We start from the raw sequence: 14,434 nt of genomic DNA, 5'->3' as shown, positions 1-14,434 counted from the left end.
ACAACAAATGTCGTTCAGCTCTGAGAGAATTGTTATTTCGTATAATAGAACATCTGCCCGATGTCATATTGTTTTCTGTATAAATCTCTATCTGCGTCATTGAGGACAAACTATACATCAACGCGAGACAGTGAAAACAAAGCCATGCAGAGCGCCCTAAGGAAGCATCTTGAAGTACGCGCCGGCCTTGCTACAATACACAATAGAAATGGTTTATGAATTAATGAATCGCCCTTACGTGACTGCATCTTGCCTCCTCTTAAGAGAAATAGGAAAGCTTCTAGAAAAGGGAAAACGTTAGTGGCCTCATTGTTTCAAGGTTCGCTCCTCGCTAGAATGGCCAGTGATACAGGCACGACCCTCCGGTGCACGCATTGTACACGATGATAGAGCATTGGGCTATTGAGCAATAGCGTGTATTGTTTATTATAAGTATTTTAGCCCTCTAAACTAAAAAAAATGTATTTATTTATGTAAAGATTTGAACAAGATGCTGTATAGCGAGTTAACGATGTACTACTGAAGTGTCTGCACCAGATGGCATCTTTGCGCAACTCTCGTTTCCTATTTGCCTATATTATCGAATACGGAATAAACAAGTAGCAAAAATATGTATATTTTACGTGAAGGCTCCTCATGTAAGCAACTATAGTTGTCTAGCTACATACTGACATTTGCCTTCTAAGCGCTGCTTCGACCTATCACTCGTTATCTATTTCACTGATGCTTCCTTGACGTGTGAAAAGCCCACATCTAGATGTACTCTCTCTAAAAAGTAAAAAAAGCGCGAAAACGATCTTGCAGGCTTACGTTATGTAGACACGTTATGTAATGTTTAATCCATACTAGTTCCGTGTAACCCTCAATAAAGTCAAGTAGCCTCATATTACTATTATATGCAATTTAACGATCATAGTTTATTTGGTGGACACTTTTTCTTTATTAAAATTAGGCAGCTTGTCCTGGCCATGACCATCGTTACAAGCAGCCAAAGTTTAACTCCGCCTTTCCTTCGATGCAAATACCTCATTATACTATACATTATATTTATATAACAAGCCGAGTAATGAGCACTCAGTTACAGGTTCTCTGCCGATAAACAAAATGCCTGTTATGCTAGATATGTACAGGATTCTTGATTGATAGAGCTTTTGGTTGAACAAAGAGTAACTTAGAGCAACGCTACATCCATGGGCGCGTATAAACAGGCGATTGTGCAGTACAAGGCCGATTGACAGCAGAGTATTTAAAATCACAAACTAACGTAGATAATTTAACGTTTGAGATAAATAATAACAGACATAATGTTTGCCAGAAATCTATAAACTTCTATCAGCGTCGTAAAAAGCTAGCATTTTGTTACCTGTATAGCATTTAGTTAACGTAACGTAACACTATTTACATTTGAACGCGCTTCTATTTCTGTCCTAAATTTATTCAGGCTATACTACTAGCTGTCACTTGAATCCGTCAGGCCGAGTTGATCGTACTGGTAATTGTTACCGGCGCTTTTAGACCAAACTGGGAAGGGCTCGTAACAAAAGTGAGTCATATCAATAGCAAATGGATATAGATCTACTGTTGGCAGCAGTAACTGTACACATATATAGTTTATCCAACAGACCAGCGTACATTCATACTCAAGTATTGAGTACGAAATATTTGTAAATAAAATTTTTCACTGCTCATACTTTACCCTAAATAACGACAATACGTTCTAAGACAACGATATAGTGCCACAGTTATAATCTACCATTGCTCAGTTCAGAAATGCCCAAATTATATAGTTCTAACACGACTTCGTGAAATGTTTCAAATTTGTGTCACCTATAACATGTCATGGTCTACTCCACTTGAGTTTCTAAAGCATTGTAACTAACCTTCGAATGCATCGTACCGATAGCTATTGCAGTGACACCTCCACGGGCGCAACAGCTCTTTCTAGCGTCAATGTAGGATACGTGGTTCACAAGGCACGCACAAAAATTACATCGAACAAGCTTTGAAAAAAATGTTTGCAAACTACCCGTTGGATTTGTGGAACTGAAATTTGTCGTATATTATTCAGTATTTTGCTATGTTTCGTTGCTCATCAACTATCTACTTCCATATTTTGAGAACACCCTCTGTGGAAGTTGAAACGAGGAAGTTGCGGGTGGTCCTTAAAATGGCCAGTTCGCTCACACAGTCTTTGTGGCCGGCCGCCGCGCGGCTACCCATCAGATATTCGGATTTTTCCGATACATTTTTACGAAGTTGCTCTTGAATCACCTGCGAGCCAAAGCAGATCACGATAGCAAAACCCGTATTGCACAATCCAGTATTATACATATATATATACATATACACCATACATAATTGTAAACAACTGATTCAAGCAAGCTGGCAGAACGTTTATGATAGCCGTGTGAATTTCCTCAGCCCTGTTAGCTAACGGTCCGTTCTCGGCGCTGGCTTGCGTTTCGACAGCCCTAGCAAACAGAAAGAACTGTGTCTCATCTAACACAATACGTAATTAAAGGCAAGCAAAGAGCTATGACAACAGGAAAGTAGAGGTATCGGATACGAACCAGATACGAACACGATTAGTGTTTACCTGTGTACCATCGCAAAAGATTGAGAAATAGCTTGCCGTGATACGATCCCCATCCATTGCAGAGCCTGTCACGAGGTACGAGTTCCGATAGCCCTTTTCGTTATCAGATACATCCCAACACCTGTAGGAAATAGAAAGGTGCAGAAACTGTAGCCGATCATACACCATAGTCGTGCATTTGAACACTAGCTATTGTAACTCTAGACCTTTTCTCGAATGAATTTACTTAAATTTACATTTAATGACAACCTAAAAAAGAAGTTAGAATTCTGTGACGGTGGCACCACTCCCGAAAACGTCCTACTTATCTTTAAATATATAGAACAGTTTACTAGCATTGGATAGTTTAGCTTTTCGAATAACACGTTTTATTCCTGCGTCTTTCGAATTATACAGTTAAATCTCAGTGCATTTGTTTTTTTTACACATGCTGTTTTTATACGTGCGATGCCATTCTAAAATGCTCACTGAAAGGTCTTACTTTTCGTTTTTTCAGCTAAATAAAAATTTACTTGCCAGCGTTACAAAGTCATATGTAAAACCATGTTTCTCATACCAGCAAAAAATTTTGATCTTTTTCAAGCAAAGCCTGGGCGGGTCATGCCAAAATTAGAATACTAAGATATCAATAAATTCACATGAATATCGAAGGCTTTCACAAAAAATAAAAATTTGGAGAAGCTCGAATGTTTATTTTTATGGTGCGGTTGATATTTATTCCGCTCACCTTATCCGCATATCTGTTCCTCCTGTGAAAATGTGCTGGTCAGCTTGGCATATTCCGTAAGCAACACTCTTCGTGAATTCTCGATCCGTAAATGGCGAACACTTCGACGCCCACAAAGTCTTCGATCGTTGCTGGTTTTCTAGGTTCCACAGAGAGACTTCATGATTGCTGAAGTGGGCAGCCCATACGCTTCCATTGTTACAATGCTTTGGGATGAGTAACTTGTAAGTACGAAATTTGTACGGGTGCTGAATCTATAATCAGCACGGGAAATAAATGTATCTTTTTAGAAGCTGTGAACCCACCTAATCTCTTCAAATAAAAATACATGAAACAAATCGGGAGTTGTTTAAGGGTAATGAGCATTGATACGGTAATATTGTTAATAAAGAAAATACTGTGTTTATTTATTAGATCAACAAAGATGGTAAGAAATAATATAAATCATCTAAGTTTTGTTCCTAATTCCATGGATATAAGATTAAGACAATATGTCCGTAACCTTATAACCGTAATTGCAGAACAACTCACCTTGGCTATGGGAAGATGAAAGCGAAGGTCCCAGCACGTAATGAATCCTTCATTAGTCGCTGTTACAAGCCAGTGTCTGCTTGAATCAATAGCCATGCACATATTTAGCCCACACTTTGCGTCGTTTCGTAGGCGCCATGTCGTGCCAGGTGTTCGCAAATCCCAACCACAGATTCCGCCGTACAAAGAAGCATAAGCCATAACAGATCCACCGGCCGGTTTCACATCGACAGCCCAGCCTTCGTTCAGCGGATCTAAGCAGCGACCTGAAATAAACTGTGGGCCAGCATTTGAACCTGGCTCTAGCTTGAATACCTGTAACAAACAAAATTCAGGTTATTGTGAGACCCAGTTATAAAGTGGCGTTTGGTACGATCACGTAGAAAATACAAACGCTACTGATACATTCAACTGTGAACGAGGATAGATACCTATTTCGCTGTCACTGTATCAAGCGTATTTACCTCCATATTTCCAGAGTTACTGGCAACTAACACGCACTGCTCGCTGACGCAGTAGTCCATTGATACCAGCTGGCCCGTTAAACGATCGTACGTGTAAATAGACTTGTTGGTCATCACGCGCTTTTCCATACGTGTCCAGTCCCATAGTCTTACGGTGCCGTCAGAGGAACATGTAGCGAACACCGCGTCCGGCAGAACACAAACCTAACCAGGAACGATCAATTCAATAGTGCTAACTGGATAGATGCTGTTACTAGCTTGCGTTCTACACACCCGAAGCCAAACTCCTGCGCATAGCTTAATGCGTTAACTCAATATAGTATACGCAGCGAGGCTTGCGTGCTGCTCATCGTGGAGATTTATTCAAACCCGTAATATTTTAATGATATTCATTCAAAAGTATACTTGGACAATGAAAACGAATTACCTTGTTAATAGCGCCTTGATGCTCGTGCATGTGCGCCATCAAGGTCCCTTTTGGCTTCCAGGCTTGGGAAAAATGTAAGTCGTTCGCTTCAACGTCTACAGCTCGTAATTCGTTAACACATTGTTTTTTCTTGTTAAGCAGATTTTCTAATTGGCAATATTGTAGCAAAGCCTCACAAAGGACGTCCTCGGATCTATGGGTCTCCTATAGAAACAGGTATAAAGAAGACTACATTTGGTTATGCTCGATACACAGTTTTGAATACTATTACGTATAACAATATGCAACGACAGGGTTTATCTCCTAGTTCTGTAACTTTATCAAATGATGTTAAATATGATAAACGCACCAACAAACACTTCACTCCAGGTTTCAACAAGTTAAAACAACATAACAGGAACACTAATCCGTGCGAATCATTTTTGAGCAACATTTTCATATTATTCTACAGCGAAACGTCTGCTGACAACAGAATTCTACCTGTGATCAAGAAAAAAAAGCTAAAAAGTGTACACAAATCTGGTATCAATTGCAATTAAGGCTTGTCATAGTTTTGGCAATTCGAATTCAGATTCACCAATTTTAAAGACGATAGACTATAGAATGAGAACTCTATCGCTACTTACGATTGCCTAACAATAGTAAACGCACAGTTCCGTTTCGTTAACTGTGTGTGGACAAAAAATGTGCGCGAAAAACCTACTAGACAATTAATACACGAACTAAACTATGTCACGCCGGATTTCTGCAGGTAGAATTTCGCCTGATCTACTGAAATCACGTGACCAAAGATCCCTCATACTGGTAGCAATACGAACCTTAATATTAATCTCCTTAGATTTTCCTTTCCAATTTTTTTCTTCGAGATTTATTTTGGCCAAATCTCCGGATGCTTCCGATTTTCCATAAACGCTGGCCCGTTGAATCCCGGGCACGTCCCTGTTAGCTAGGCATCCGATGATCACCTAGAAATGTATATATCTATTAGCCACTAGATAAATTTGTGTGTAATTTACCTTTACAATCGCAACTTTATCGTATATCTTTAATATAATAATTTCCAGAGTTTATGAAAGTCGAAGAACGTATATGGTGACAACGACGACATCACCACCGTAATAATATTTAACAGTAATGCTTTAGGGATAGTTTCGAAGTAACCAATATCGCTCGTTCGAACCTTGTATCGCTGTGGGTAAGCTGTGGTTCTTGTTGCCTAATCAATGTACCAGTTTCTACTGATGAGCTTATTCGTGTTCTTAAGGTTATTACACGATCTGCGCTGTTTTCTGCGCACAGTTTTAATAAATCATTCTGCAAAATTGCACAAGTGTAGCACTCTCTCTCTCACCTCTGCTTTCTCGATCTGAACTGCAGGACACTCCAGGAAGGGCTTGAGAAAGGGTCTTAATCGACATTCCTTAATAGCCAGCGGTACGTTGCGGGCCACGCAAGCAAGAAAATGCGCTGTTTCGACGCGGATCCAGGTATTTCGGTGCTTAAGAAGATGCAGCGCTTGTGAGAAAAGTGTGCACAGGGTGCCTCGACGAAAGAAGTGTATCTCCGTCAGAGCTGTTACACACTTAAGTGTGCTACAAACTACTGCATCATGAGAATCGTTGAATCCTATTCATAAATAGAGGTAATGAAAGCGTATGCATTTGTAGTTCCTGAACACTGTTAGTAATTGAGCATCGTTAGCCATAGTTCCATTAAAAATTTCAAGGATGACGTTGGTCAGTCTTTCTATGACATGTTTTTCATTCAATGATTGGTTTCAACTAGTTCTCAGCATGTGTGCTAAACTATACCACGGATAAGACAAAAAAAAAAATGCGGCTCGCAGACGTTATCGAAACTATACGAGTTACCAAAAAGGTGTGCTTCGATAAATTAAAGCGACGAACCCAAAATCAGTGGTTGACGCCAAAAGAGCGAGACGATACTTATCAAAGCAAGCCACATGTGCAGCACTATTTTTCGGTTCCTTATAGGATAATATGAGGATAATAATAATAGGATAATATTTTATCTTAATTCAGTTACATTTTTAACACGGTTTTGATCAATACATCTATACTCCTAACACACGTGTCGATTCGCTGCTACCCAAGGATTGATTTCTCCCCACAATGTTAGTGGATATACTAAAAATTTTACTTGTAAAATAACCATATTGACATATTATATAATAAGTAAGATCTCGTTTAATTCGTAAGTTTAACATCTTGCAATGATTTCAACACGATCGGAAACAATACGTTTCAAAAAACGATAGATGCACGCGCCCGTGATAACGAAAACATCAATACAACTAAACAGCAGTTACGCCCGCACCATCGTTCAAGGTTCGGCTGGTTGCTATCGATATCGAGTGGGCATAACGGCCTAGTGCGGACTATTGGCTAAGTTCCTTCGTATCCCATATACCTAAGTAGATAAGATACTCTGTGGAGCCATATCGAATGAGTATTAGACAGCTTGAAAGTGTATAATTTAAAACGTGCTACGTTTTGGAAATCATCTTTGACTTTCACATGCGCCGTTGCCCACCTTGTTCGATGAGGGGCATCAAGATGGACGTTACGGTTGTACCCACGAAAACGGCTACGCCGGCGACGCTGGTATAGAATGAAGCGCGCAATTCATGATCCGCAGAGTCGTTGAGGAAAGTAATCATATGCGAAAGTAGTACATCATGAGCACTTTCTTCACCGAAGAAAACGCACAGCTTCGTTGCGCCTAGCATTCATCCAAAAAAACCCTATGTTTATTCATATATAAAAATAATACTGAAACGTGAGTCCATTTCACTAGACTGGCTTTGATCAGTGAGGCTTTGCTGTTTAGATTTAGTTGAATTATTGGAAAAGTACTGCGTATGCATTAATAGAATTGGATCAGGTGACGCTCAGGTGATCAGAATAGAGCTTGCAGTATTACTTTGGCAAAATGATTATCGATAATATTCGGTGTAAGCTTCTGGTCGAGGGCGCTTCGAAGCGTCATCTTTTCGACTTCGAGATCTGTGCAATAAATGCAAGGTAAATATACGGTATGCAACGTGTATTCATTCACTGCAGCGACATTTTCCAACGCTCAAGTCGTCTCGATAGACGAATAGATTATCCTTGTCGTTTCCTACACTTGTGTTTGTACCTCACACGCTTTTTAGGACAAATATCTAGTTTATTTACGAACAACAACAACAACAATGTTTCTTGAGGCAGACATATATTGCACGTATTTCATCACACATTTATTTCGTAGTTATGTTTCGTAGCTACTACAAATTCAACATAGAGAAGGTCTATTGTGAACTTTGAACGGGGGTTAACCTTTCATTCTTAGTTTTTACCGGCTCCTTTTTTTGAAATGGAATGGATTTATCTGCTAACATTTTTTTCGACTCAACAATTCCAAACCGGAACAATTCATCATTCCGAATCACTTTCCTGGTTTCAAGCTGTTCCATTTTACGATATCCTTGTGATTTCCCTAACAATTTCTGGTCGAAGCGTGAGGTGTGTGAGACGAAGTCGATTATAAAAGGTATTTAGTTATTTAAGCGCAGAATGTGGTTCGATGCACTGGCAATAAAGGATACTGGCTGCCCTTTCGTCATTGAACAGGTATAATCATTATTGAGCGATAATCATTTGAAAGTTATTACGTGGTCGCTTGACAATGTTACATAAGCTAGAAGCATTTTGCAATAAAGAAAAAAAACCAGCTACACCGATCACATTTCGGACTCACGCATTCTTGTCCGTTTAGCTACGCCCAGAAAAACCTAGTTCATTTATTATTTCAATAATATCGACAATCAATCGATTATTAATGTGATTTCAAGAGGTTAAGTAACTGCACGCTTCACAAACTATTTCCATAGAAATGTGTTTATAACTGTCAGAAAAAAACTTTGTAAGGCGTATCTGGGATATGCGTTCGGTGGGTTATGTTCGTCAACGGCTCTTAAAATACCATAGTTCTGTGGGAAAATTTTAACATGTTATAAATGCTACTATGTTGCATCTTAGATGTTATCAGACATACAATGTTAATCCCAGGGCTACAACAGGAATAATTTTGCTGTTCATTATAAACGTTCTGAAGGGATTTCAAGGTCCAGGTAATTCTTATAATCCGATCCTTTGCTACAAGGCAAGATATAATGTCTAAATCTAATGATAAAATTCAACACTACCATCCATAGGGCAAATTGAATTTTATACCAATTGAGGTAAACCATTTTAGACACATGTTGAAATTATTTAAACTTTTGTGAAGTGGGCGTATCTGAAAATGGGAACGCAATACCTGAGAAGAAAAATAATACATAGAAAGTAAAAGTCGCTAGTAACTATTATCTACTATAACACCGCCGTAATCACGCTTGGCTAACCTAAAACGCTCGATTTCATCGAATCTACCTTCGGCATTTCTAGCATTCGTTAACTACATACTTGGGAATTACGATAAACGGTCAACGTCCAGTTTCACTTCTATACGTTTGATATACGTGTTTTATAAAAAAAAGTCGTGTAAGTTAGCCCCCTATCCCCGTGGGAAATGAAACATATAGTTTATCGTTTCCAGAGAGTATACATAACAAGGCGTCTTGTTAAATAATTTTGGTAATAAATAATTTTTAAATAATAGTTTTTTTTTTATATAAGTTTTAAATAATAATGTCAATTGCAGTCGCCTCATTCTGGAATTATTAAATAAAGTTAGTTTACATTCGTTGTGAACAGATTACGGTACCTTTTTCCAGCAACATTCTCTTCACTTGATTGCAGTGATCTGAAATCAAAGTGGCGACGATGTTTTGTACAGCATCATGAAGTAAGCCCAGTTCACGTTCATATGAGGAGCGATACAGGTGCTGACTCGATACATCCTCCTTAGAGCCAACATCTGCGCAGTTCAAATGACTTGTCTCCAAAAAGCTACCCCACAAATATAAACACAGAACAAGATCATAGGTAAATACCACGTCATCTTCAGACTAGGTTAAGAGCTACCTGTAAATTCGATTGTCAATAGGCTTTAATCACGAAACAGAGGCAAAGCCGGCAAAAAATAGGCCGCGTCAATGAGTTACGCACTTACTCTTTCGCTACATGATAGCAGTTAATTTAAATGACTATTTATGCTGTAGATCAGCTAGACTTTTTACTGTTTATACATATCGCACATCGCTAAACCTCATCTCAATTTTTTGTACCGAAAAACGCGAGTGACATCCCTTAGTTACTAGAAAAAAAACCAAAACAAAAAAAAATGTCATTCGATATTATACCTGAGAGCCGTCTCAGCGAGTCTACCAAGGTTGGCGGCTAAAGCAAGACGGACAATATCGTTAGTATGCACGGAAGCCTTTTGTAGCTCCGGCATGATGTACTCGACGAAGACGAATGAATCTCCCATGGGTACACTTTGAATGTAAGAGAGGCAATCAGTAAGCACATGGATCGCTTCAGATACTACTTGAGCCGATGGATCCTGCAGCATATGAAGTACAAAGGGTGACAATCTGAAATGCACCGGAATATCCTCACTTGAATATATCAGGTACTATATGCTGATAAATTATAGGTTGACTGCAAGTATTTAAACGTATATCAATATAATTAAATGAAAATTGAGCTTTTAGCTTTCTTGTTTTCTTCGGATGTGTTCCCTCCCTTAGATCAAGCGTATTTGTACTATACAGGGGCCAAATGACAAGCACTTGCTCGTGGCATCACGAATTCAACGACTGACTTAAATGTCTCAGAATATACAAAATAACACCAGAGCGAAAAAATAAAACATGTTTCATCAAGGAGGCACTGAAACGACTCGACGCTTACGGTAGGTGTCTGTCCACCGAATATGTAAAAAACGAAAAAAGCAACCTCAAGTTGCATCTGCTTACCTTTCTAGTATCACGAATGGTGCTAGCCTGCTTGCGCAGACTTTAATTAATTTCAGCCCAACCATTTTAGCGGACGAATGCTTAAGGGAACGTAGCATAGCAGTGATGAAGTTGACAAGCGCCAAAACCCCTTCTTCGCTATCGGCTATTTTTTCCAGGAATACCTCGTGATCTTTGAATAGGCGGAAAATTTGCGAGTCAGGATGTGACGTATCGAGTGCATAAAGTTTGAGGTAATCAAGGAGACCGGTGAAAAAGCACGACGGAAATATTTGATTTTTCCGGCACATGTCGAGGTATTTATCAGCAGTAAAGCGTTTTTGTGGCTCACGCTGAATCATATGAGCCGCCAACTCGCGAATGCCTGAAAAGAACAAAAACGAGCTAAATAGTTTTGATTAGTTTTTTATTACGTTTATTAATGCTAAGCTGATTTAGTAATATTCCACTGACTAAATGCTTGTCATGAACCTTTAACTGCAGTTTGAGGATTCTCATCCCTGCTTTGCGTACTCGCTGCTGACGATGAAAAAAACATTTATCCAGTACTAAATTTTACCAGTGCATCAACACATCGAACTTGTCGGTTCATTTCAAGTTATGCCCAAAAAAATCGCTACCGAATTTATCTACCTTATCTATTTTTCAACAGAACACGTCTTACTAGCAGTAGAGCCATAATTATCTATTATTAAATGTAAGAACAATACGTGGTTGTGGCCAGATTCCTTTTGAATGCTCGTAAAATACATAGACAATCGCTTAAAAGTATAAATACCGTTTGAAGCAGCATAGTATTCCTCATAGTCCGGTAGATGTTTGTTTAAATTCATTATTCACTATAAAGCACTATGTTTCGATTCCAGTACTCTTGTAGATATAGCTTGCGGCTAAACTTAGGAGCTGAAGTTCAGCGAGAACGCCCTAGAACAATTAAAGATTTAGAACGCAATTTCGTTCCTGGAGAAAGTGACCTACAATTTAAATGTATTATACCATTTGAGATATTTCGCGATTAATGAAATATATAAGGCGTCATAGACACGCAGTTAATCCAAGTACACTACTAATATTTTAATCTTTTTTTTTTTCAATCGAATATGAATGCGTTATGTGGGAACAGAGATGTCTTCAACAGTGTGCTCACTTACCCTCATCCGAAATCTCCTGTAGTTGAGGCGGTCGATCTGTTTCACCTTGTTTGTATTTATACATGTCAGATAGTTTGAAAGGAAATTTGCCGTCGGTAAAGAGCTCAATGAATACACATCCAAGGGAAAAGATGTCCATGGCGGACGTCAGCTCCGCACGGGGCTCCTCTAGAATTTCCTCTTGTACCGTTCGGTGTCTGTAAAATCGTTCCGGCGCTATACAGCAAACCTGTAAATAAAACGACACAGAGGATTGCTATATTTTCATACTTCAATACGACCAGCGGTTTACCATTTAGTGACAGAGCAAAGTCATAGGTCCTATAAAATAACCCCTGGAGGCAAAATGTTCGATGGGAAATTCGTGCGCCAACCTTTCCGCCTTTTGCATCATGTACACGCATAAGATTAGTGACATTTGCTAATGCTTAATTGCATTGAAAAATTTGCCCAGAATATTAGCTATTTATTTTCTAGCTGGTTCATTAGTAGAAGAGAAACTGTCAAGGTAGTTACCTGTCGTCTAGACGTGTCGAAGAAGTAAAAGAATTCTGTTGGGTTATCCATGGGCATCATAGTTGGCTTGAATGAAGCGAAATCGGTAAGAGCGACCCAATTCCACCCAGTGACCAAAATGTTCTCAAGCTTGATATCTCCGTGACAAACTTCAGCGCGATGACACTGCGCCAGCGCACACAACAGCTGAAAGGCAATCCACTTCTTTTCCGAAATTGTAAGAAATGGCCGAGTGGACACTCGATCATATAGTGAGTACTTCACGAACTGTCTAACCAGAATAGCCGACCTTGCAGAAAGGTAGGTTTTTGTGAATGGTAAAGCGTTTGGACAGTTTTCCAGGGCGTTTCTGATTTTTTCGATATTTTTTTGATGCGACTGAAGTGGCAAAGTGTTGTCCTGAGGCAGGGCTAGTACTTTGACAACTAACGGATATTGACAATTAGCGGCGCGAACTTTTACTGTCTTGAGAAAGCGGGTTGAGCCCAAGTTCAACTCACGCTGGTATTCTGGTAGATCCGCCAGATATTCGTCAACTGAATGAATCGTTGACGGCGCATAGCTCACGAGTGTATTGCCCATTTTGCGAGTATTTGTAGTAGTAACAAACACGCTGTTACAGGAGCACTCCGATGGACGGATACGCGTTTCGTCACCCTTTACAGCAGCACCATGCTGCCCTCTCCATTGGCTGTTGTCATATGACGGCAATACTTTAGCGAAACGATTAGGCCGTTGTTTTTACCTTCACCGTCAGTTTCGATGGCTCGCTTCCTCACACAGAATGCTTACACAGTACCACCTATGCAATTCCTCAGATGCACTGACACAAAACACTAACGTTCGATATCAGTTGAAGCGAGACATAGTAATTTGTTTGAAACACTCACTCACAACATCAGCCAAGATGGATAACATCTAAATCCCAGCTGATTTTACTGGAATAGCAACACAACAACTTTCTGTTGAACGGCTGCTGCCAGTCGCGAAATTCAAACGAGTGGCAACCAAGCGAATGCTCGCAGCACATACCCTCTGTCTAAATTTGCTGGCCACAGCCAGACAATTTTAAGGTAGAAGTACACCGCGCAGTCACTGTTTTTGGTAGTCAAACCTTTTAGGATTTCAACAGTAGATTTTGTGCGACGTCTCACTTACAACATAGCTAAAAAGAGAATGACTTTTTGATGGTCGTCGGCAGATGGCCATAAAGACGGTGCATCACATCAAGAAAGGGTACATCCCTCACTCAATTTTGGAGCACGAGGGAGTTCCCGTTGCAAGTTTAAGGTGCTACGTTAATGTTATGTTAATAAATAGATGTATGTACCTATAAGTTGATAGCTCTCCTGACATGGAATACATTTTTACAATCAAGACGAGATTTTTCCATTTGCACTGAAGTCCGTTCCGTCGACAGAAGAGTTCTTGTCTGCTTTGAATTTAAACCGCGGGCCTTAAAATGCGTTTTAATCGATGAACCTGGGGAGGGGCATCACTGTTAGTATACGAGCAAATGAAAAGTTTGATTCAATTCTCCTGGAAAACATCTTGCATAATTGAACGAAAACACGATATGTAAAAAAGAGCAATTTACTCACCTGAAACAATAACTAAATAGATAGACAAAAACTATGTTTTGGCTCAAAAGCATTGTAGAACGGGCTGCAGGATTGATCAGAATTCAAGAAGAGGTTACATTGATTATTTTCTTTGCTGCGCTTAAATCTACTCAGATAATCTAGGGGGTACTTATGTTTGACGCTGATTTTGAAAGTACATTTCAAATACTACAATACGTCAGGCTCAAGCGTAACTACTTTATTGTTCGCTCAGTATCATCGTCCGAAATCATCTCGTCGTGCTAAAACTATAGCTGGCTTTTATGGTTTCTCTAGAGCGCTGGCTTCCGAATTGGAGCTTGTATATGGCTTGGGAAAAACTTGTGCATTCGAAAAACTTCGGGACTTTTGAAAGGCTAATATTGTATTATTTGCTTGCAACGATATCGCTCAGGTTTTCGTCAAAGACGAATTTGTTTTTGTCTTTTTACTAAACGTATCGATGTTTATAATGAGCCTAAAAACAATTCTTGTGGC

At 39.4% G+C, this 14,434-nt stretch overlaps 1 protein-coding gene across 1 annotated transcript; it reads right to left on the bottom strand.

The window, feature by feature from the left end:
* Positions 1 to 884: 884 nt before the first annotated feature.
* On the bottom strand, positions 885 to 13,507 carry Vps15 (vacuolar protein sorting 15). The gene is made up of 14 exons (XM_022836248.2): positions 12,336 to 13,507; positions 11,820 to 12,048; positions 10,669 to 11,032; positions 10,051 to 10,284; positions 9,513 to 9,697; positions 7,299 to 7,487; positions 6,097 to 6,371; positions 5,564 to 5,710; positions 4,746 to 4,949; positions 4,319 to 4,522; positions 3,855 to 4,169; positions 3,324 to 3,577; positions 2,597 to 2,717; positions 885 to 2,271 (listed from the first exon to the last, which is right to left on the bottom strand). Exons 1-14 carry the CDS (start codon positions 12,915 to 12,917, stop codon positions 2,101 to 2,103), a joined length of 3,474 nt encoding a protein of 1,157 aa, XP_022691983.1. The 5' UTR covers positions 12,918 to 13,507; the 3' UTR covers positions 885 to 2,100.
* Between the last annotated feature and the right edge of the window lie 927 nt (positions 13,508 to 14,434).

This window comes from Varroa jacobsoni, unplaced genomic scaffold, assembly GCF_002532875.2.
Source record: "Varroa jacobsoni isolate VJ856 unplaced genomic scaffold, vjacob_1.0 scaffold_631, whole genome shotgun sequence".
Taxonomy (NCBI): Eukaryota; Metazoa; Arthropoda; class Arachnida; order Mesostigmata; family Varroidae; genus Varroa; species Varroa jacobsoni.
The sequence above is the reverse complement of the archived record's forward strand: the minus strand, read 5'-3'. Positions and strand labels throughout refer to the sequence as shown.

Excerpts from the sequence above, each read along its gene's own strand:
- Vps15 (XM_022836248.2), bottom strand. The coding sequence starts at position 12,917 with ATGGGCAATACACTCGTGAGCTATGCGCCGTCAACGATTCATTCAGTT. Across the intron at positions 12,049-12,335 it reads TCGACACGTCTAGACGACAG|GTTTGCTGTATAGCGCCGGA; the intron begins GTAACTACCTTG and ends TTTTATTTACAG. Across the intron at positions 10,285-10,668 it reads CCATTCGTGATACTAGAAAG|ATTGTCACCCTTTGTACTTC; the intron begins GTAAGCAGATGC and ends GGTGCATTTCAG.